This window comes from Sphaerodactylus townsendi, linkage group LG13 (assembly GCF_021028975.2).
Source record: "Sphaerodactylus townsendi isolate TG3544 linkage group LG13, MPM_Stown_v2.3, whole genome shotgun sequence".
NCBI lineage: Eukaryota > Metazoa > Chordata > Lepidosauria > Squamata > Sphaerodactylidae > Sphaerodactylus > Sphaerodactylus townsendi.
In genome coordinates this window covers 31,856,533-31,879,310 of record NC_059437.1, presented here as the reverse complement: position 1 = coordinate 31,879,310, position 22,778 = coordinate 31,856,533, and the positions used below count along the sequence as shown (strand labels likewise).

Sequence of the window (22,778 nt, the reverse complement as noted above, 5' to 3'; positions counted from 1 at the left end):
GAAAAGAATTTGATGCCCCTTTGTCCTGTCTGCGGGCATTTAATAGGTGTATTGTCGAAGGCTTTCACGGCCGGAATCACTGGGGTGCTGTGTGGTTTCCAGGCTGTATGGCCGTGTTCTAGCAGCATTCTCTCCTGACGTTTCGCCTGCATCTGTGGCTGGCATCTTCAGAGGATCTGAGATCCTTCAGATCCTCTGATTTAATAGGTGTTATCATCCCTTTGCCTTATTCTCATGGGAGGGGGAAGTATGCAAATAGAGCCCGTGTGATCTCCAGAGTATTTACAGAGATCATAAAGATTATTAACCCGAGATCTAAGCTGAGGAAACACAGGCGATGATTGAGTTGAATGCGTAATCGGGGGTCTGGGGTGTATGCACAGGGGATAGGCTCATTTTGCACAGCACATTTATAAGGAGTTACAATCATTATAAATGAATTCATTATCCAAGGGAAAACAAATTCATTTATAACGAATGCAACTCCTTATAAATGAGTTGTGCGGAATCCATTAGAGGCGTCAAGTATTTGGAGTAGCTTTCTTGGAAGACGGAATGCGGATAAGCCTGGAACGGGGGGCGGGGCTCCTAAAAGGAGGCACAGGTGGCCAATCGGATGGAGGCGGAGCAAGAGAGAGTTAAGACTCTCTAATGCAGCGCGGGCGGTGGCGAGGAGCTGGTCTCCTTGCAGCGGGGATGCTGATTGAGCGAGGCGACCGAGAAGGCGGGCTCTTCTTTGAGGGAGCCTGATGGCGATTGGACAAAGGCGAGTTCGGAGAGGCGGTAGTTGGTTGAACGAGGGCGGGCTCTGATTGGGCGGAGGTGAGTCCAGAAACTGGTGGAAGTGGGTAGAGGAGAGACTTTGAGAGAGTCCGATTGGCTAGAGCCGCTTGCGGAGGCGGTGCTCTGACCTTCCCGCCCGTGTGGGCGCCGTTGCTTTGTGTGGCGAGAGGGTTGGCCGGCCGGCCGGCAGGATGGGTGAGGGGCGGAGCCGCCGGGCCGACGCTTGAGCCGAGCGGGCACCAGGTGAGGGGAGGGGATGGCGGGCAGGTAACAGGGCGAGGGAATAGCGTGGGGAGACACCCCCTCCCCCGTTAGATCCGGAGCGGAAGCAGTGTCCCCTCTCCGCGGGCAGTCACTACCCTGAAAGGTCGTCGACCCCTTCCCCCGCTCTCCGGAGCTGTGGGGAGCGGCTCTGCGAGGTAGGCCGCCTGTTGGGGTGAGAGCAGGGCTCTTGGCGACGCGCGGTGCGGGTCAGGGGCCGCCTGCTCTTGCAGTGGCGGAGACTTGCTTATGCCTCTGGAGAAGTTGGTGGCGAGGGGTGCCATCCTGCAGGCCTTGCGTGGGTGAGTTCAGGTGCTCTGCGCGGGCTGTGAGGCAGGAGGGATTTCCTCGCCTTGGGGCCTGCCCATATGGAACCACCCTTCCGTATGTAAGAAGGGCAGGTGTCGGTGGAGGGGGGGGGTCACTGGGGTCGCAGGAGCCTCCGTGTTGCCTTCATCTGCTTAAGCTTCCGTCAGGGACGGTGCTGTGAGGTCGTGGTGGAGCAGCAACCACCGGCTCTCGGATGGATCCAAATGGTTGTGTAACCCTTGTAGTTGGAAATGAGCTGCCGGTCTAGAGGTAGGGGCGTGCTTGCTCCAAAGAGGCACGGGTGACTGCTGTGTAGCTGCCTCATGTCCACTAGTGGAAACCAGCTGCTACTGGACATGGCTAGATAGAAACTGAGAGGGTGACTGGATCAACTAGGGAGCCGTATGTTGCAACATAAAACTGAATGTGTTCTTTAAAGTTGCAGGTTTGGGGCTGGGGACTTGGGGGGAGGGAGGGCAAACAGGTGGCTGAAAATGGTCTCCCGCTTAGATTATGAAACTTGTACACCAAAAAAAAAGAGTAAACTACATGAAGGAAAAATGTCAGTAGTCTTGGTTGCCTCCCCCACACACTCAGCTGACCCAGGCAAATTTTGATACACGCATACAGATATACCCCTATCACTTCTGTCACCCTGGCAAGCCTAAAGACATTTCCATCTTTACTTTTTTGCTCAAGTTAACTAATCCTCAGGCAAAGGGTGGGGGGTATTGAATAGTTAGTCTTTGCTGTGTCTAAATTCTGACTACAATTGGTTTATCTATTGAAGACTCCAGGGATTTAAATTCATACTCGCCAAGAAGAGTTGCCTTGTGTGACCTCGCTGACATTGCCACAGGTCAAGGTTCAGAATGCCCTTTTCTTGTCCCTGTTTCATGTATTAGTGGTGTTTCAGTGTATACAGGTCTTGCCACTTAAGAGCTTTTTTTCCCCAGTGAAGCGTACTTTTCTTGAGGGTGTGGAAGACATTCTGCAAGAGCAGCAGGCACACCTGATAAGGGAAGTACAGAGGTTGAGCAGAGGAGAATCTCCAGTCAGAGCCATTTGTTGTGTCTGTGTGGGCCACCATGTGAAGTTACCAGTCAGCGCAGAAAGGGAAGTTGGTTTGCATTCTTCTGTTTTAGGAGGTGTTTGTAGAATGAGATTTATCAAAGTAACCTGAGCCATGCTGCGGGTTGGGCAGTTGTGTTCACAGAAAGCAGAGCTGATGCTCTATCAGCAGCTACTGGGTAAATGTTTGATATCACAATAGATTTTGCATTATTTAATCCCTTTGGACTGTGTAACGTATATATATGACAATGCCCCTGGTACCAGGACTTAGTGTGTGTGTTGTTTTTGATACTTTCCTGAAGGAAACCGTGCTAGAAATATTTGATAAAAGCCAGGCGTCTCAGAGCTTCCAGGTATGCAAACATCTAGCACCCCCTTTAGCTATTCCACAGCAAACATGGAAGTTCTGGGCTAGTGGATACCTAATTGAAAGGCCAAACTGAAAAGCCTCTGGAGCAGCAAAGCATTTATAGGTCAGACGGCAGTTCAAGGAATTATTCTTTACTTTGTGGTGTTTGGGGATGAGAGCAAGCTGAATGAAGTTCTGTATACTGGCATCTTTCAAAGGTTGTGAGATCAAAAATCTGAATATCTCTTTTCTGTAGTTATGTGGGTTTTTTTCCCTTCAGTGGTTTATACTTCTGTGAGCACTCAAATTAGAAAAAAAATTAAGAGGAACCCTCAAGCATTGGACAGCATTACAGCTGAAAATAGAGCAGAAAATGATGGTGTAGAGAGCAATATAATCTCATGCATAGGGGCACAACAGAAATATTGACTAGAAATACCAGTGTGCAGTCCAGCATAGTGTAATAGTAGAAGTCCCACAAAGTATAATAGTAGAAGTGTTTAAACTCTAGTCCATATTTGCTTACCTTTAAAAGGAAGCCATTTTATAATAAATTACAACATGCTGCTGACACTACCATAACTTTTAGCAGGCCTCAATGTTTTATTTGAATTTCAGGACCAGCCCAGAAATTTGTCAGACTTTTTTTCAGTCTTTGAGGTTTTCTGTTTTCTGATTACTGCTACCATAAAGCCTAGTTCTGATCTCTGTTCAGTTCTCATAATTTTATTAATGCTATAATAAAATGTTATAGTGTGTAAATTATATGGGTAAAACCCTGATTAGCCTCACAGCAGCAAAAGTTTAACCTTAACCGAACTGCCCCCAGTTTCTTGTAATTTATAATTGGAGCCAGTATAGAGAAAATTGTTCAAGAAATGAATTCATTTTTATCATTGCTGATGTGAAAGTTAAATTATAAACAAGTGTAAAGTATAAACAAGCAGTGTCAAGAACTTCAAGTACATTTGTTGTTTTAATTCAGCAGCGCATTCTGATGTAAAATTTGTACTCCCACTAAAGATCAGACACAAAGCAGTAGTTGTTGAAAATACTAGGCATCACAATGAAATCCCTAAGCACCATGGCAACCTAGTTCCTGGGATTTGTTGAACCCTGCTCCTAGTTTCTTACTGTGTTTTGTTTTTCCCCTGGTACAAGACTGAATTAAACAGTCCTTTCAGTTTGAAATGCTACCTGCATCTGGCAGTAATAACATAATTCCTGTAGAAATACAAGCCATTTTGTGGAGAGAGAAGAGCTTTTATAGTTCTCTTATTTAGGCCAAACATTGTGAGCATAGAAACTTAGCTGTTTTGTGCAGAATGCTTCTTCTGATGCCTCTGTGGGACCATCTGCCCTTCTTTGTGTGGTTGGGATTTACTTAAATGAAACTGATGTGTGAGTAATTCTGAAGCTTTAAGCTTATCAAAGGATGGTCTGAATCTGCTATCTCCTAACTGGATAGGCAGCCAGTACCTTGGGAATGACAGGGAATACAGAGGCTGTGTGAGGCCATAAACTTTTCAAGGCCTCCCTCTTTTGTTCAGTAAAATAATTTTTGGACCATTTTGCAGATGGAATTGCTAGTGTTTCTTGGAGATTTACCAATCTGTAAGGTGTAGCCATAATGGATAGTGTAACACTTCTTGGATTTTGTACTTCATATGAATTTGATTAATAACTGCAAGGATAATAGTTGCCTCCTGTTGGAAAACTGAAATACATCTTAACACAGTACTCTGGAAAGATAAAGTTGGAGAATATGCTTCAATGGCCAAATATCAAATCTTGTAAATAGATGGTCAAAACAAGATGAGAAATGGGCACTGTATTTCTTGTATGAGACTGAATTATGTGATCAATTATGTAAGAATAATAACAATAGTAAGAATATTAATTCGTTATTGTTCAAGATATAAGTAACTGCTTACTAGATACATATTGCTGTTTTGGAGCTAAAGGTTGGAAGGTAACAAATTTTAAAACTGTAACATTCTCTCTGAATGATATTAGTGTTGTAATTCTGGGATCCAATGTGTTAGAGTTAATAGAGGCTCATTCTGCACTAGCAGAATAATGCACTTTCAAACTGCTTTCAGTGCTCCTTGAAGCTGTGCGGAATAGCAAAATCCACTTGCAAACAGTTGTGAAAGTGGTTTGAAAACACATTATTTTGCGTGTGCGGAAGGGGCCAGAGAGTGAGAGAGAGCGTTTATAGGTAACTGTATTTTCTTTTTTCTCTTCCTATATCTTGTTTTTTGTTTTTAAATTATATTTGAGAAAATTAATAAAAATAACAAAAATAATGTGTGTTTGTTTCCGGAACCTTACCTAAACTTGGTGTCATAAAACATGAGGCTGGTAGGCTAGCAGTTCTGCTTTTAGAGACAGTGATCAGTGTAAAGGCTCAAGGTAGCAAGTGAATTATTTCAGTCATTGTCACTGAAATGATGTACCAGTTGTAGATGGTTCTCTCTCTGTTCACAAGGTCAGACCTGTGTTTGTGACCCTGCTCCTGTGTGCAACCTGACGCTGAAATGCTGGCATCTGCAGAAAGGAAGAGGGGATTAACTTTGCCAGTCAAAATGTCCCTTGCCAACATCTTGAGCTGACTGAGTAATCTCCTGTGGCTAGTGTGGGATGCTGGATTCTTGCCTGTTGTGAAACATTCATGTTTTAGTGGCACAGATAGTTTAGTGTTTCTGTCTAATACTGAAGCTTGGTGACCAATTAGCGGTTAATATGGCAACTGTTTCCCTTGCTGGTTGGATTTACATAGGAACAAACCCTGTAGGAGAGTGTGGGCTGGGCTTACCTCAAGCAGAAAACCATGTGGCATTATATCAAAGGCATCCGATTGTATCAAAAAGCATCAGGTTCACTATTTGGGGGTAGAGGTGCAAACAATAGTCCCGTGACCTTCACAGTATCTCTCACAGTATTCTGAGCTCACAGTATTCTGAGCTGGGGAACCGGAGACTTTGAAGGTCTTCTAGGAAGAACTTGGAGGAAAATGTTCCTCCTAAATGGTACAAGAGTAATAACATCCCAGTTCTTATTTATTTACAACATTTACAATCTGCTTTTATGTCCTCATCAGGACCACCAAAGCTACTAATGGGGAAAATAAGCATTATAAAATACTTCATAAACTATTAAAACCTACACACACACACCCCACACACACATCGTTAAGATTAAACTAAAATAGTCATTCAGAAAGATAAAATATATAAAAACATAGTGTAAGAAAGAAGGGTGACCGGAGGAACACCAGGCAAAACAAAACAGTCTTTACCCCTTAGTGGAAGACAGCAACAGAGTGGATCAGATTAGTTTTGAGGGTGGGGGGGGGGGAGTTCCAGGCTTTTCTATCTTGACTGAAAAGGCATTGACATGGGTTGCCTTCCACCAGATCTCAGAAGGGAAAGGAACCTGAAGCAGGGCTTGGGAACAGTGTAGGTTCATGAGGGTGTTGGTGGTCCTTCAGGTAGACTGATTGTCAGCATATTGAATTGTGCCTGGAAACAGATTTAGGAGCCACTGTAGTTGGGCCAAGATGGAGTTGATGTGATCCCAACACCATGCTCCAGTCAGCCTCCTGGCTGCAGCATTCTGCACCCATGGAATGTTCTGAACGCCTTTCAGGGGTAGCCCAATGCAAAATGCATCCCAATAACCTTTCAAGGGTAGCCCTATGTCCAGTCACCTATTCAGGACATGCAACACAGTGGCCAGATCTTTTCTGCCCAGGAAAGGCTGATATAAGGTATTCCTGGCCACAGTTGTTGCCTGCTTATGCAACCATAGGCCTGGGACCAAGAACACCCCCATACTATGGACCTGTTCCTTTAAGGGGAGTACAGCCCCAATCAGAATGGATCACCCTTTAAGTCCCAGGTTAGACTTTCTGTTTCAGGTAGCACTTTTGTCAAGATTGAGCTTCAGTATTAACTTACCTGTTGTCATGAGATGGGCAGATGCCAATTTTCTACCTTAGCTCCAAGGTTAATGATTACTTTGGAGGTCCCAGCACCTACATTTGGTTGCCTGCGGGAAAGTATAATGGGGTGTAAATTATATACGAGTTCAGGCTTAGTTTGCACTGGTTGAGCTCGAGGACAGAGCAGGATAGTTTATTGAGCAAAATGAACCTTTATTGTGCTGCTTTGGTTTTTTGTCTGCTTTAGTTATTTGTATCTGGCAGGAACTGGTTTTCAAAGCAGCTTACAAATAAAATTTAAGGCCCTGCTTTTTGTTCTTCTTTACCTCTGAAGATCTTAATAACAACATGTTGACCAAGGTACTGTAGTCATAGGTGTTAACTGTTCCTTCTGGGTAGAGGTTAACCAACCTCTCCTTATTCCTGTATTGTAGATGACTCCTGTTTGAAAAGATTCCATTCTGGCTTTTGGGTCTGACTTGCCTTATTGCAGTTCAGTCTGTTATTCTAATGTTCTCTAACCCCTTCTCTCTCACTGCAGCCTGCATTGGTGCTTTTGTGTCCTTACCGGTTTTTTAGCTCTGCCACCACTAGGTCCTCAGACTTTCATCTAAGAGGTACTGTACCCTCTCGCATTGCCTGGGCAAAGTAGATACCTGCCAAGTTACAGTGCTTGAACATAGAACAGGCAATTGGCAATTAAGCTTCTGTCTGTCATTCTAGAGTGAAACGAGCTAATTTGGGGCCCTGAGGTTTGATGGGAGCTGCTTGATGTAGCTGGAATTCTGAAAGGACTAGTCTAAAGCTGATGTGATATGTTAGTGAGCCTGTGTGCTCTTCCTTTGCTTATATCCTGTTGATACTGTTCTTGAGAACCATGAGCTGCCCTATTCTGCATGGCACTGACAAGGTTGATACTTGACACCTGACTTGGATCTACTAACAGTGGCTACCTGCATTGCAGGGAGAGTCACTAGGAACTATCGTATTTCAAGTGTTTGGCTTAGGCTAATTTTGCCTATGGATAATGTTAAACCTGCTCCTCTCCCACCCCTTTGTTGGCTTTTTTGTTTGTGTCAGTAAGCAGAGTAATTGGCTAATTACACACGAGGTGTTTGTTGCACGAAGGGGGCACATGTGCATTGCCACAAGGTTTCTTGTATGGACGTATTTCCTCAAAGGAACAACATAAGCAGGGTCTCTTTCTGGCTCCACTCTGCCTCCCCCACTCTGCTTCTGCCCTCCTCGATGATTGGGAGGGCATTTAAAAAACTTTTAGGCAAGCTTTTATTTTAAAAGCAAACCTCTGTCTTGCACCAGCAGAGAAAGAGCAAGTATGTGTGTAGGCCAGTAGTGGTGAACCTATGGCACTCCATGGACTACAATTCCCATCAGCCCCTGCCAGCAGGGTCAATTGGCCAAGCGGCAGGGGCTGATGGAAATTGTAGTCCATGAACATCTGGAGTGCAATAGGTTCGCCAGCATGGGTATAGGCAAAGGGAAGGGAAGAGAATAGTGAGATGTGTTCCTTTGAGGCTGTTAATGGGCAGAGTTAAGAGAAGCAGCAAAAGGAGAAATCAGTTTAGACTTCAGCAAGCAGGTGCGTGGGAGTCACTGGGCTGCCTCCTCGCATGTAAACAGAAACATGAGGAGAACCCTTTGCAAGCCCACTGCGCAGAGAAGAGTTCTGAGGTAAGTGTTCTCTGCATAATCAGCCTGAAACAGAAATGAGGGGAGGACTAGACAGCTCTTTTGGGGCCTGTCTGATCTTGAGTAAGGAAACATGTTTCTTCCCTTGCTTAGTTGCTGGGACCTTGTTTGAGAATGTGAGAAGTCTTCCTGAGAATGCAAATGTTACTCTGAACCTTCCTAGGGACTCGACTGTCTCGCCAAGACAGTCTCTGTTAAAGGCATTACCATACCTACTGCTCTACTTGACACCTGGCTGTGATGGCATGTTTCTGGGCCAAAGCACATGTCACACTTCTAGTCTACAGCCGTCAATTTTTTTTAATGCTTGAAGAGTCCAGTAATTATTGTTCTCTTGGCTTCTGTGTTGGAACTTAGAACTTTGTGTGGTCAGCAGGAAGTTAATGGGGATGAATTCACCTAATGACATGTGAACCAGATGTGAACATAAGGGTGGTAATGTTTCCAAGCTCTAATCCATGTCTTCTTGAAGAATCCTCTGCAGTGTGTGCAGGCTCTTTTCTCTTTAAGATGTGCATTGAGTTTTTTTCTGTGTCAGAGTAAATATATTGTTTTTAGAAACTGATTTAGACAAGCTGTTTGCTTTCTTAGTGCTAATAATCATTGATAAACTGAGTCAGATTGGTAATTTTATCTAAAGCTGTCAGGAGAGATCAGCCTGTAGCATACACCTTTCCAGCTCTTATGATTCCGTGCAGATGCAGAAACCAAGTAACTGTAAAAAAGCTCTTAATGAAGTGAGTATGTAGGGTTAACAAGATGTCATGCTGAAACTCACTGATACAACAATACAGGAATAGTGTTGTGGGGTTTCCAGGCTGTATGGCCGTGTTCCAGTAGCATTTTCTCCTGATGTTTCACCTACATCTGTGGCTGGCAGCTTCAGAGGATCATCTGAACATGCCAGCCACAGATGCAGGCAAAACGTCAGGAGAAAATGCTACTGGAACATGGTCATACAACCTGGAAACCCCACAACACTCCAGTGATTCCAGCTGTGAAAGCCTTCGACAATATAGTACAGGAATAATTATTAAGAACAATGGATAATATCCAAAGTGAAGCTAGTTTGTTAAAAAGTAACTTTTTATTTTGGTGCTTTCCTCTGCAGTTTCTCAGTTATGTCTAGAGTTGGGTTGGGGAGGGAGTAACATTGAGTGAAGAAGTCATGATTTTTAACAACAGGCAGCCCATTCAGGGATGCCCTCTGGTTCCCAAGGGTTTAGCCAAAAGTCACTGTTTTTGTTGGGGGAGGGGGGTTGTTGTTGTGATAAAGCTTAGGAAAAAAGATGACTTAAAACAAAAGCTTAGGCTGTCATATACCATAGTAGATGACATGTGCTGGAAAATGGACAAGGGGTGTTGTCCTAGACCTCTTGGTGCTTTTTGATACTATCAATCATGTATTCTTCTGGATTAACTTTTGGGACTAAGGTTACTGTTCTTCTGTGATTCTGGTCTGACCTGGAGGGTAGGTTTCAGAGTGTGGTGCTAGTTTGGGGGGCGCTGCTGCTCTGCCCCTTAGCCTCTGGCCTATGGAGTTCTCCCAAGCTCCTTCTTGTGCCCTGTGGTTTTCAGTATCTGTGTAAAGCCCTGTGAGAAAAGTCACCATATGCAGGTGATACACTTACCTTGCAGTATCCACAGGTCCCAGGAAGGTTTTGGAAACTGAACAGGGGCATGTTGGCACTTTTGATAGCCAAAACATAATCCTAACAAAATAAAGGTGCTCTTGATGGGGGAGGATCTGACCCAGAAAATGAGTTATCTCCTGTTTTGGATGGGACTGCACTCCCCCTAAAGGAGCAGGTTTGTCATTCTGGGGTGCATCTTCACCCATGCCTCCTGTTGAATAGACAAATGGCAAGAGTAGCCAGGGGTACCTTTCACCAGCTTTGGCCTTTCCTGGGTAGAAAATATCTTGTCACTGTGGTGCATGCCATGGTGACTATAGGTTAGATTACTGCAGAGTGTTCTGTGTGGGACTACCCTTGAAGTCTGTCGAAGATACAAATGGTACAGAATGTTGTGACTAGAATAAATCACAAGGATCATATCACTCCAGTCTTGTTTCATCTGCACCAGTTTCCAATTTACTTCTGGGCTCAATTCAGGGTCCTGGTATTGACCTTTATAGCCCTGTATGGCACAGGATCAACACACCTTCAGGACCACCTTCTCCTGTACGAACCTACCCACTCAATCCAGGCGTGGACCACAACCCTACTTTGGTTTTCCCCTCCCATCTGAAGCTAGATACATGGCGACCCAAGAAAGAGTCTGTATTTTAAATCGTTTAAATGTTTTTATGTTTGCCATCTTGTAGACCCTGATTAGGTGAAAATGTGACGTGAAATGTTTTAAATAAATACTTAGTATATAGACTTGTGCTTCCATTTTCAGAGTGCTTTGGTGTTCCTTCCCTTTATGAATTGGATTTCTATTCTTCAAAGAACTGTTGATGAAAAAAATACAATATTGCATAGGAATTTGCTCTCGCATTCTAGCTTTTCACCCCTGTGCATTAAAATGTAAGTTGTTTTGTGGCTGTGAAAACCAGACACATGCATTAATCAACAAACCAGAGCTTTTACATAGAACCAGAAGGTTCAGGAACTAGAATGTTAATAAATGCTAAATATGTCAGGGCTTGGAATTAAACAGTAGGAGTTGGTAATACTTTGTCTCTTATGAGCAGGAGGACATCTTGAGTGATTCCCACCTCTTGGTGCAGGGAGGCAAGAACAACTTTTTCTTCCCTTTCCTGTTCCTGGTGGGAGTAGCCTTCTCCAGTACTTTTCCTGCCTAGGAAAGGGAGACAAAGAGTTAGCATAGGCTATTCAGCGTTTGCTTTATTTTTACCCTTTTAAGCTTAATTTGTCTAACTGCCTTCTTTATTGGTTTCCTATTCTTTTCCCCCATTCTTCTGTAATCACTTTTCTCTCTAAAGGGGTTGGGGTCCTTTCCTTCTGCCTCACCTCCGAGGAGAGAAAAAACACTCACTCAGGATGTCCTCCTGTCTCAAGAGAGAAGGATTCTTCACGTGAGCAACTTTGTGTGTGAATGAATGACGCACTTGTGAGGAAGCAAATGCTGAGAAAGGACGAATGCAGTAGAAGAACCATCTGTTTTTAAAAAATGAGTGAGAGTCCAGAATTTGTCAGGGATAAAACAATCTGAGCTGCCAAAGAAGACATTGGCCACAGAGCTTGGATCTCCTTCTCTGTGTGTCACTTATTTGTTGTTACTCCCAGAGGCAGGAAAGCATTTCTACCCCTGAAAAACTGCTTCTGCACAAAGGAACAATGTCAAGACAAGATGCTGAATTGTTATGAGGTCACTGATTGGTGCTGCTTTCCCAATGAAGCTTGTGTTTTAGGCATCGAACTAGTTCTTCTGCAGGCTGCTTCAATTCTGCTGAGAATTTGTTTCCTGGGAAAAACTTTGCTTTCTTGCCTTTGAATGCATGTGCTGTGACAGTATGAGTCCTATTTTTCTGGTCCATTCTGGTCCTTTTCAGCTTGTAGAGACCTGGAAAATGCTGACCATCATGTCCTGAAACTTAAATTTTCTGTTTTCAGTACTGTCCTCCAGAAATATTTGAATTGGTCTCTGCAGATTCTGTGTACTAGTACACCAACATTTTGGTTTCTTCTTATAAGAATTCGTCCAACAAGTCCTATCCCCTCTGTTCTATGAAAACAGCACAACTTCTAAATTGCTTTCTAGTTTAGAAACCTTGATTAAGTTGTATGCATGTAACCAAGCAAAAATCAGAATATGCATTTCTGGATGACCTAGGGAACATTCCATAGAGCTGTCACTGTCACTATAAATGTGTTTACTTGGAAAAAATCCTTTTGAGCTATAAGCATTCCTATGGAGTCAAGAACTTGCAACTAAAGTGGTCACACAACCACTTTAACACACATGACAAGAAAAGCATATACAGCCACATCTAAGACTATTATTTTAGCAGGTACAGCACATATCTACTCAATGTATGTACTGAAAAAATACAAATGAACAAAATCAAAGTACATAGATTTAATAGGTTATAGTTTGCGGAAGATATCAATCAGCACAGACGGACACACAAAAATCTACCTATCTAAGAGACTGCTTCCAGATATATTGTTTTTACAAATTACAGTCTTAATTGTTTCAGTATTTGGGAATGGGTCTCTCTCTTCTTCATTTTATAAGGTTGGGCTGTACATATAGGTATCACAGAACTCTTGCTGTACAAAAAAATTGTATGCTCCCGTCCCTCTGTACTATGTAGGGTTACATGTCATGCATATGGCAGAGTTGGCACTCATAGGTCATGAATGTTTCTTCCACAATAAATATGTTGGTCTTTAAAGGGTATCATAACACAGTCTAGAGTGTTTTTAATTGCCCTTGCCTGAAGTTTAAGATAAGGCGAATGTATGCTAAATTGTACAGTTGATCCTGGTAGGTTAAATATCAAGGAAGAAAGGAATTATTCAGTGTGAACTCGCTTAGGAATATAATTTCTGTTTCTTCTCTCTCTTTTTCTGTTACATGCGGAATTGTGAAAATGGAGGGCTCTCTTGCCATGAGCTTCACTGAGCTTTTATTTTTGATCAGACAGATTAGTAAATAGAAAATGTCATCCCTTCCTTATGGAGCTTTATACCCATCAGGCAATGGGTGGAGTTTCAGATGGTAGAAACATCTTGTACAAGGCAATAAATAAAGGGCAGGAGGTGGCCCAGGGCCTCTGGTGAGCTCTTCTGTGTGGATAAATATGGCTTTTTCAGTTCTTGGAGAATGTGATGTACATAACACAGCGTGCCATTTCCCCTGACGTTTAAGCTTCTCTGAAGTTTACGTTTTCTGGCCTGTAGGGCTCTGGCGTACCAGCTGCAGGCTCATAGCTACTTTGGTGATTTGAAACTAGAAACAGACCCTCTCAGCTTATATGTGAATGCAACAAGCCAAGAATGTTCATGGGCAGCTCAGAAAGATGCTCTTCCATATAGTCAGGTTGTCTGTACCATTTGGATTTATTTGGTGTGGCATACAGATCTGATTACCATTGTTTTAACCTATATATTTATGGTTTTGAGGAATTTGGTTGAAATAGCTAGGAGGCTAGAGGGTGAAAAAGAAAAGTGAAAGAGTAGGAGTAGAACCTATACTAGACACTGCCCTTCCCTGTAGTAGCTTTTTTCAAACACTGTTTATCTTTAGATTCATTTTTAGAAATGAGGAAGCTCCAAGGTGGTAGTGGTTGTAATTGAAAGCTAAGGTTCTTATGCATTTGTATGTATCAGATACCCATTATGAAATTCTCCACATGTGGCCTCCTGGTAAGTGAGTGCCCTGTCTAAAATGCTGCTCTGATGTGGAAGTTCCGACCTTCCTAGCAGCTACTGCAGACCAGGCGAGCAGTGCTGAACTGAGGAACATTTGTAGCTCCCTCAGCATGGGCATTTGCTGAGGCGTATTGGTTGGACCTGCTATTTTCACTTATCCTGTCTGGTCAAAATAATGTGTTCCAAAGGAACCTCCTCTTAATAACTGTTCTTCTGTCCCTCACTGGAGCTCCCCTGCAATCAGCACCTGGTGTTGCTAGTGGTTAGCTAGTACTTGTAACGTGCTGGGTGTTTTACAAAGGACCAAAATAAATGACTATTTCACCTAGCAGAAGCAGCTTCAGCCTCCAGCTGAATGGCCAAATCCCCAGGCTTACTCCATAGATTCTCTTGTTTCTTCATGCATTGTGGGAACTTCTCCAACTCCTGCCCTTTGAGGCAGACTTCATATTTTATTTTATATAAAGTTATTTATTTTAACATTTTAACATTAACATTTAACATTTTCTACACTATAGTACTAATGATATAGGTTTTGTGCCATATGAATTGGTGATTAAAAAATAAGCAAAGTCCTGCTGGATTGGATCTAGTTTTCTATTCTGAGAGTGGCCTGATCAGTGCTTCTAAGGAACTCATAAGCTGGGCATTAAAGCTGCAGCCCTTTCTTTTCACCTTCTCTAGCAATTGGTATCCAGAGACAAACTACTTCTGGATATAAAGGAACCATTTGGACTCAATAGTTATTTGTTAGATGGACCCTCTGGGAATAATCTAACCCAGGGGTTTTGAGCTCATTTGTTTCCAGGGCTGGATACAACATAAATGTGACTTGGCTGGCCCTGTGTGTGTGTGTGTTGCTGCCTCAGCTGGCAAGCCCCCAGCAGGCTCCCCAGCCCAGATTGGCACTGAGGGGGTGGCTACCACAGCTTGAGAAGACTTATAAGGCCCACAAGCCAGCTGAGGCAAATCCTCTCCTCGCTCCCAATCAGGAGTCCAGGGGAAGGGGGGTTGCCTCAGCTGGCTAGCAGGCCTGATAAACTCTCTCAAGGGGGTGGAGCCAGCCCCCTGGCCGCATGTTTGACAACCTTGATCTAGCCCTTCAAAATGCCATCTAAACTGGTGGCTGCCACCCCATTCTATGGCCGTGAACTTCACAGTTAATTGTGGAGTGAGTGGCGAACCTGGTTTTTTGTTGTCCGCTTTGCTTATGATGCCGATAAGTATTATTGGGTCATCCTTGAGAATGGATAAGATGAGAAAAGTAGCTGTTTTCTCAGTGGATGTATAATTTAATAAATCTTTTTTACCCCACCTCCTGGTTCCTTTTTTCCTAAATAAAAAAGCCCGAAACAAGTGCCGTTTGATCTGTGCAGCCATTGTTTTCTATCTGACTCTTCCACTGAGGAGCTTATTATGGAATGGGTGATTTCTCCCATTTTGTTCTCACAACAACTCTGTGTAGTAGATTAGGCTGAGCATCTGCGTGACTGGCTTAATTTCATTCAGCAGCCTTTAGAGTTGAGTAGAAATTTGAACCAGGGTCTCCTGCATCGTACCATTACACTTCCTCTTAATCACTGAAGTTACTTTGTTCTCTACCTTCTCCACCTTACTGTCTTTTGGGGGAAACATGAGATGGGATCATTAGAACTGTACATTGTTCTAAATGCTATAACTCATAACTATTGTTATTGTTTTACTACAAGTAAAGCAAAAAAAAAAGGTAGCTCATACCATTTATAAAATGGCAAATCCAGGACTGGAGTTCCTGCATACTCAGAAGACTATAGGTGTTCAGAGAAAAATGTTAATCTGTAAATTTAAAGAACCTGAAACAAAGGCTTTGACGAAAACAGAGCACACTTATTGTCCTTGAAATGTCAAGAGCAAGCAATTGAGAATTGGGTATATATAAAGAGTATATTGGCCTGCTCGAGCTCATAGGATCCTGGAAGAAGTGTTTGTTATCCTTCCCACAATTCCCAGTTAGCTGCCTAGTTCCCTTTTTTACGTAAGGTAAGGCTGCACACCAGTCACTAGATCAGTATGTAATCTACAGTCTGGGAGATTCTAAGCACCTGGTGAAACTCTAGATTTGCAGAAAGTCTTGTAAATTATGTTCCTATGAGCACATTTTCTATATGAGCTCTTTCTGAGCTTCTGCAGTATTCTGCCCATTAGGTTTAACCCTCAGTTGGTATTTTCCTTGATAACAAATAATGGGCAAATGTTTGTGGATTGGTCAAGGAGGAGCAGCTTCCTTTTGCCTTGCATACAAAATACTTGTCACCTGCTGTATTTAGCTGGATAGAAGCTGGGTGGAAAAGGATATTGAAAGCAGGCTGCTTCCCCAATCTAATCCCCCTTGTCATTTGCAGAGTACAGCCGTTTTGAATCTAAGATCCATGATCTGAGAGAACAGATGATGAACAGCAGCATGAGCTCAGGATCTGGCTCACTCCGAACAAGTGAAAAGCGGTCTCTTTATGTCCGGTAAGGAAAATGTCCCTCCTTTCCTAGAAATGATCACAGAAGGGCACTCCTGAAAGTTTTCCCGAGTACGCCACTAGTGGATGACGAGCTGTTCAATGTTATTTACATGTCTCCTTTAATTAATCAGAAGATGTCTTTGTGGTTCTACTTGTGGTGAAAGCTTCTTAATTTTTCTTTGACCTGATTGTCTTATATTGCCTGTGGGCAGCAGTATCTCTTGTAGCTTCTTCCCAGGCATTTGAGCAGTGATTTGGTTATTTTAGGGAGAGATCTTGCTTTTCCTGAGTAGTCATAGAACTTGCTTTCTGGAAACTGAGGTTTGGGCCAGCTGACCTTATTTCCAGAGCGTGGTCTCCAGTGTAGTTATCCTGTGAAAGCAAAGCTGAATTGGATGAATATTGACTTCTTTCTGAAAGGGGAGCACTTGCAGATGAAAGAGGTGCTGTTTTTGCCTGGGATCTGCTATGTGATAGTGTTTTCTGTGAAGTGTTTAGCTGCTTCTCCTCTCTGGAAGCAGGATGAGCTCTTAGTAAGATTACTGCCTTGAGCTTGCTAATTGAGAACAGTCAGGTATAAGATGAGCCCTGAAACTGCAGGGCTTTTCCTTTTATCACTTTTCTTCTTCCTTGTTTCTATCATATTCAGATAAGCTTGCAAGGGGATAGGGGTGTGCCCAGAGAACAACTTCCAAGTCAGTAAAGCCATTATCTCAGGAAGATCTTTTAATGTCATTTGACACAGGTTTGATGAATGAAAGTCTTGCCTTTCTTTAAGTTTGTTGAGATGCCTTAGGTATTCTAACCTTTTTTTACAGTAGTGTTTTTGAACACTGGCCAGTTTCATGGCTGAGGAGTGCTGGCCAGTATAATACATAGGCTTGTACTGCTTGCAGCTGTAGGAAGATATTTTTGGAAGCTTCCACACATATGTAGATGCCCTGTCTAACTTTTCCAGTTGGATTATCTCAAAACGGATTGCTCATGCAGTGAAGACATTCCCTTGCCGTGTGTTAACTTATCTTGTGTAACTAGATTGTTCTTGTGGTTGAGGTGGCACTCTGAAAACCCTTTTGCACTTGGAATAGGAGGCCCAGCCCTACTGGGTGGGGTAGTTTCGAGTATAATTTAACTGAAACTGATGGAATGGCCTGTTGTACTGCAGGTAATGATAATTACAAGGCTTGCCACAGAATAGTATTTAGTTGTGAGGTAATCCCACAGTTCCCATTATGGCACTGATGGTGGTCTTGCCCTGGATGACTAGGGCAGAGCAGAAAATGATTTTTAAACTTTACATATATTTGACATCTGCAATTGAGATTTCCTTGGCATTAGATAGCTACATGTGGGTGCCTGTATTCAGAGAATGTGACTGAAGGTGCCCCATCTTGTGGCAGTCAGTGGAATTCTTGTAAGAAAATTAGAGATTTGAGCATGCCAGATGTAACTGGACTGAGGATACTATGTGTGACTCGCGGCTTAATACAATAGCGACTGAGTATTCAGCTCTAGGATAAGTAGGTTTGGCAAGGTGCAAACCCAGTTAAACTACTGTGTGTGTGTTGGTTATGTTAATCTTTGCTACTTCATAAAACATATTTGTCACAAATTTTGAGATGTGCATTCTAATGCACATCTTGCACTCAGCAAAGTTGTTGATTTGAGTATGATGTTTCAGTAGAGATCCATTCAACAATGCAGTTCTTGGATGGGAAGCAATATTGTTTTGGTTGTTTCAGGAAATGTTCTAACATTTCTTTACTGGAATGTGATAGGGGACCCATTGGGCTGAGAATTTCTTACTGGAGCAGGGGTATTCTTTCAACCCAGAAAGTCCTTTTGCTCCCTGACTGCCAGATAATCCAGTTTCTAAAGGCTGTTTGCCTGAAGTTGTAATATTGAGAAGCCATACTGTAATCCAAAATTCAGAATCAGAACTGACAAGCAGGTCCATCCCAGAGTGCGAATACAATTTGCTCCATCCATATTGGAGTTCACCTATTACTACCTGTTCTTCTGCTATTGCCACGTGTTCTAGTATTGAATGAAAGATTTGGAGTGGTCAAAAGATATACCTATCCTTTAATGTATCTGAAGGCATCCAGTACCTGGATGGATGAGAAGGTTTCAAAAACAAAAGATTGAGGCCACTGTAAATCTCACTTCATATCCTTTACTCCTGTACAGAGCCCTCTTCGACTACGACCGAACTCGAGACAGCTGCTTGCCCAGTCAAGGTCTGAGTTTTTCTTATGGGGACATCTTACATGTCATCAATGCCTCAGATGATGAGTGGTGGCAGGCAAGGCTAGTAACGCCTCATGGAGAAAGTGAGCAGATTGGGGTCATCCCCAGCAAGAAGAGGTGAGTTGCTTGTTCTTTGGTGTAGGCCCTTGTCAGTACTTTCCCATAGCAATGCTCACGGACCTGATCTCCCCTTCAGGCGTGCCTGAAATGAGACTGTAAGAAACGTAGGAGGAAAGTTTGAATTTTGCTTTAGGTGATTTTTTTCCTTAAGCAAGATGAGCTTTTCTTCATGCTCCACGTGAAGGAGATCTCTGTGGCTGTAAATAATGCCAGATGTAATACAGAATCAGAGAACTGGGAAGAAGAGCCTGCTGTTGCTTGGCTGAACCGAGGGTGGGAAGATTCAGGGATGGGCAAGGAGCCATTTGGGTTGAGAGCCATACCTGGACAATAGAATCTTTTTTCTCAATTTATCAGAGTGGAAAAGAAGGAAAGGGCACGGTTGAAAACTGTGAAATTCCATGCTCGGACAGGGATGATAGAATCCAACAGGGTAAGTGCTGGTCAAGGGGAAGGGGGTGGCAGCATGGGAGGAGCTGTGGGGAGGTGGATGAGATCAAGGTCAGGCGTTATTATAAGGGTTCAGGGGAGAGTGAAGGGATTTGTACCTGGGATTTGCCTAGAACACTTTCTGGATGGTCTCTCCACTTCATTGTCTTTGGAAAAGCAACAGCACCTGCAGCCTTGCTTTTTTGCTGCCTTCTCCCTTGGCCTCGGAGCAACCTGTTTGCAGCATCTCCTTCCAGGCACCACAGTAGTGGTGGCCGATATTGGGAACAGCTGAGGTTGGGTGACAGGGAAGCCAGCAAAAGGGCAGAGCATAAATTACTTTTCTGACTGCGGGGAGAGGCCATTAAAACACATCTTGGTTGCTGCGGCTATACCGATTGGTTAGTCATTTTCCACCATCCCTAAAAACCATTTTTCTGTGTGCTTAATTTTCCTCTTGCATCCCGTCACATGTAATTCCCATGATTTCATTTGAGGGGGTAGCTTCCCAGACACTGATCATCATTGTCTTTTCATTTTGATTTTTCTTGCATGCTTTAAACTCCATTGTTTTGTTCTTTTGTTTCTGTTTGTTTTTGTTTTCTGCCCTTCCTTCCATCTTCCATCTTTTTCACAGTCGATCAAAACGAAACGTAAAAAGAGTTTCCGCCTCTCTCGAAAGTTCCCATTTTACAAGAGCAAAGAGAACATGGCCCAGGAGAGCAGCGGACAGGAACGTAAGTAGTGGCTGCCCTGCTCGAATGCCAGCTTGGGAGGCTCCTGTGGCTGCCGTAAGGCAATGAATGACACGCGGCTTCCAAGACAGGCGATTCAAGCACATCCAGCTAGGGTTTGTTGGATCCTGCAGTACAGTGAGGCCTGTGCCTCCCCAAGGATCTGAACATTACCTTGTAGTGAGTGTTGCATTCAGCTTGGTTGTACTGAAATGATGCGACAGGTACTCTGACCCCGGCTGTCATAATTTAGGCTAGCATGGAAGTATGCACGATGGTGACCCTTGTGGCTCCCAGAGATAATGGCCACCTCTGGTACTGCTTGCTGTCCTTTGCTTCATCTGTACTAGTTAACACTTCCAGACCACCCTTGTTATTCCTTTGCTAGACTGTGCCATGTTCCACCTTTTCCTGATTTCCTGGTACTTTCCAAACACGCTGCCGTAGACCAAAACCTGTGCAAGGCTGTTGCACTGTATGACGTTTCTCTCAGTTGATGGTTTTGGAACGCCTACAGTTGTGACCAGAACAGGGGCCTTCAGTGCCTCAGCTTGCTTCTTGCCTTGCCTTCTTGCAGATGTAGACTAAACTGGGCAGAATAGTCAAATAATTGCACACGTGCATAATTCCTGTTGTTTTCAGCCATTTGGCTGTCTTCATGCCGCAAGTTTCTGCAGAAGGTGTGAAACCTAAATGCCCTCATTGGCTGTGTGCAGCAAAAAGCAGCCAAAGGCCTGGGTGCCAAGGGGAGTCCCAAAAACAGCAGCCCACGTACAAGGCTTGCTTGCCACTGCTTTATTTCTTGGAACAAAAGGTGGCATGAAAAGTAAAGTGTGCTATGGAGTTGCAACCAACTCATGGTGACTACATGGTGGAACTTCATGAGGTTTTCAAGACAAGAGATATTGTGAAATGGATTGCCGTTGCTGTCCTCTTACAAGTCTTCAAAGGGGTGCTTCAGTGATAGCTCAGGACTTCCCCTCCTAGTGGAGCACAGGACTGATCTCTGAAGCTCATCCCTTTCCTTTTTTTTGTGCCTCCAGTACCCATGGGCTCAATGGAGTCTGCAGCAGAACAGATCTGCTAGAGACGGAAAGTCTAGGCTTTTGTTTGCAAGCGCTTCTTGTGGGTCTTGTACAAGTTACTATGGTCAATGTGTCTGTTGCCAATCACTACCTGACCATTCAGGTCTTTTGGTTTCAGGAGAACAGGGAACTAGGTTTGGAGGTCCTTGATATGGACATTCTGGCAGTTGCAAGGTCGTTACTTTAAGTGAAAGCTCCTGTAATTGGCTGTACCCAGGACTGCACTGGAATAGGTATTTGCCTGAGCCAGGCACTAGATCATTTGAGCCATAGGAAGGTCTCAGACATGCCCACAGAAGCTCCTGGGCTAGAATGTGTTAGAAACTAAGGAAAATCAGAGTCTTGGGCTTTGAGAAAAGGGTGAAGTTGGGGCTGTCAGCAGGGCAGCTGCTAAGAATTCTGTTCAGAGGGTTTGGGACTTAGAGGGCTATAGAAGGGTTGACCGGGAGCTTTAACTTCACTTGCTATTGCAGCTCTCAGCCATTCTGCACTCCTGTCACTAATGCTCTCCTGGCTCTGTCTCTCCTCCCTACTCCTTCCTTTTTCTCTCTCTTTTCTCTCCTTTCTCCCTTCCCCCTTCTGGCTGGCTGTGAATCAGGACTTCCCTGGGTTAAGTGACGATTATTATGGCGCAAAGAACCTGAGTAAGTGGAATTTCACTGAACATGTACACTTTCCATTGATAGCATGTGTGTGACTGGGACGCTAGTGGTGTGCTTGAAGTACCCACATGTTGTCTGAGCCCAGCTATCCCATGGTACTTTGATTTCCATAGAGTTAGGCTGCCTGCTGCAGGGTGAGGGAGCTCAGCTTCGCATTGCTGTAGGCTGTGTGGATCTGTCCCCAGTGGAGAGATTGTAGTGGGAGACATGTGGCAGAAAGACTCAGATTTCTGGCATTACTTTAGACTGGGATCCATTTGCAGGAAGTTCGGGAAGGAGGGTGTCCTTACTGGGCAGTTCTTTTTCTTGTTGGCATTATCTGTGAGCCCCTCTTCTCCCATACTGTAGAGATGGGAATACCCTAACCTATGGTACCTTAGGCAGCCCTATAGTTTGTCTTGACTTCACCTGCATGTTCTGCCAGCCCCTCCCTCCCTTTCCTCTTTTTCCTTCTCCCCACTTCATAGATCCCAGCGGCAGGATGGTACCTTAGGGGCTGACAGGCTGGGAGCAGGGCTTATATTGTCTATCTGTCAACCCTGCTTTTGCCTGAGATGATGTGGTTTTCTACCTCTTGGACATAAACTACTGAGGGAGGGAGGCATTGCCCAGACAAGAGCTCAGCATGAAAAGCTCAGATATGGAAAACCAACAGGTTTATCTATACATATGGCCGAGATTACCTTCTGTTAATGTCTTTTGGCATGGAGGGGGGGACAAGTGCTTAGCTTTATCTGAGCTGCTTGTTGCATTCTTTGAGGCAACCCTATCTACTGTGCTATGCAGACTTAGCTCATATATGAGCTGTCCGTCCAGCTTGCCTTTGTGTGACTTTTTTTCCTCCCATGGTTCTTGTGGTCACCAGCATTTGGTGACTTTCCTGCTTTCACCTTGTACTGAATTGCAGTCTTTTTCTTGGTTGCAGAGGGAGTGACGTCAAATACCAGCGACAGTGAAAGCAGTTCCAGTAAGTGTTCCCCTTGCCCCAGCCTTTCTGTCCAAACACCTGGGATCCTCAGATGCCCCTTCCCCCAGAGATGTCTGATGGGAGGGCAAGTCTTGCTTTAGCCTAGTTATTCAGAGTCTGTTAATTAGAACTAGTGGATGCTGTGCCATGGGTCTCCAGGTATAAGCTGTGGAGTTGAAAGTTCCTCTTCACTGTTTGTGGCAGTACACAGTTTAAAACTTCAGCTATGAGGAGTTGACTTAGATAGATCAGTTCCATCATG

General features: G+C 43.8%; 1 protein-coding gene across 8 annotated transcripts in view; it reads left to right on the top strand.

The window, feature by feature from the left end:
* Nucleotides 1–22,778, top strand: part of DLG3 (discs large MAGUK scaffold protein 3) — a 78,835-nt gene that overhangs the window by 48,824 nt on the left and 7,233 nt on the right. For 4 of the 8 annotated variants that reach the window (XM_048514153.1, XM_048514152.1, XM_048514155.1 and 1 more), the window contains 5 exons: nt 16,159–16,273; nt 18,460–18,636; nt 18,997–19,072; nt 19,706–19,805; nt 22,475–22,516. In XM_048514153.1, coding sequence (XP_048370110.1) covers nt 16,159–16,273; nt 18,460–18,636; nt 18,997–19,072; nt 19,706–19,805; nt 22,475–22,516 — 510 coding nt within the window. Of the gene's footprint in view, nt 1–832; nt 1,027–1,059; nt 1,347–16,158; nt 16,274–18,459; nt 18,637–18,996; nt 19,073–19,705; nt 19,806–21,485; nt 21,532–22,474; nt 22,517–22,778 lie in introns of those variants that run through there. The other 4 variants (XM_048514154.1, XM_048514156.1, XM_048514158.1 and 1 more) reach the window with 3 other exon arrangements.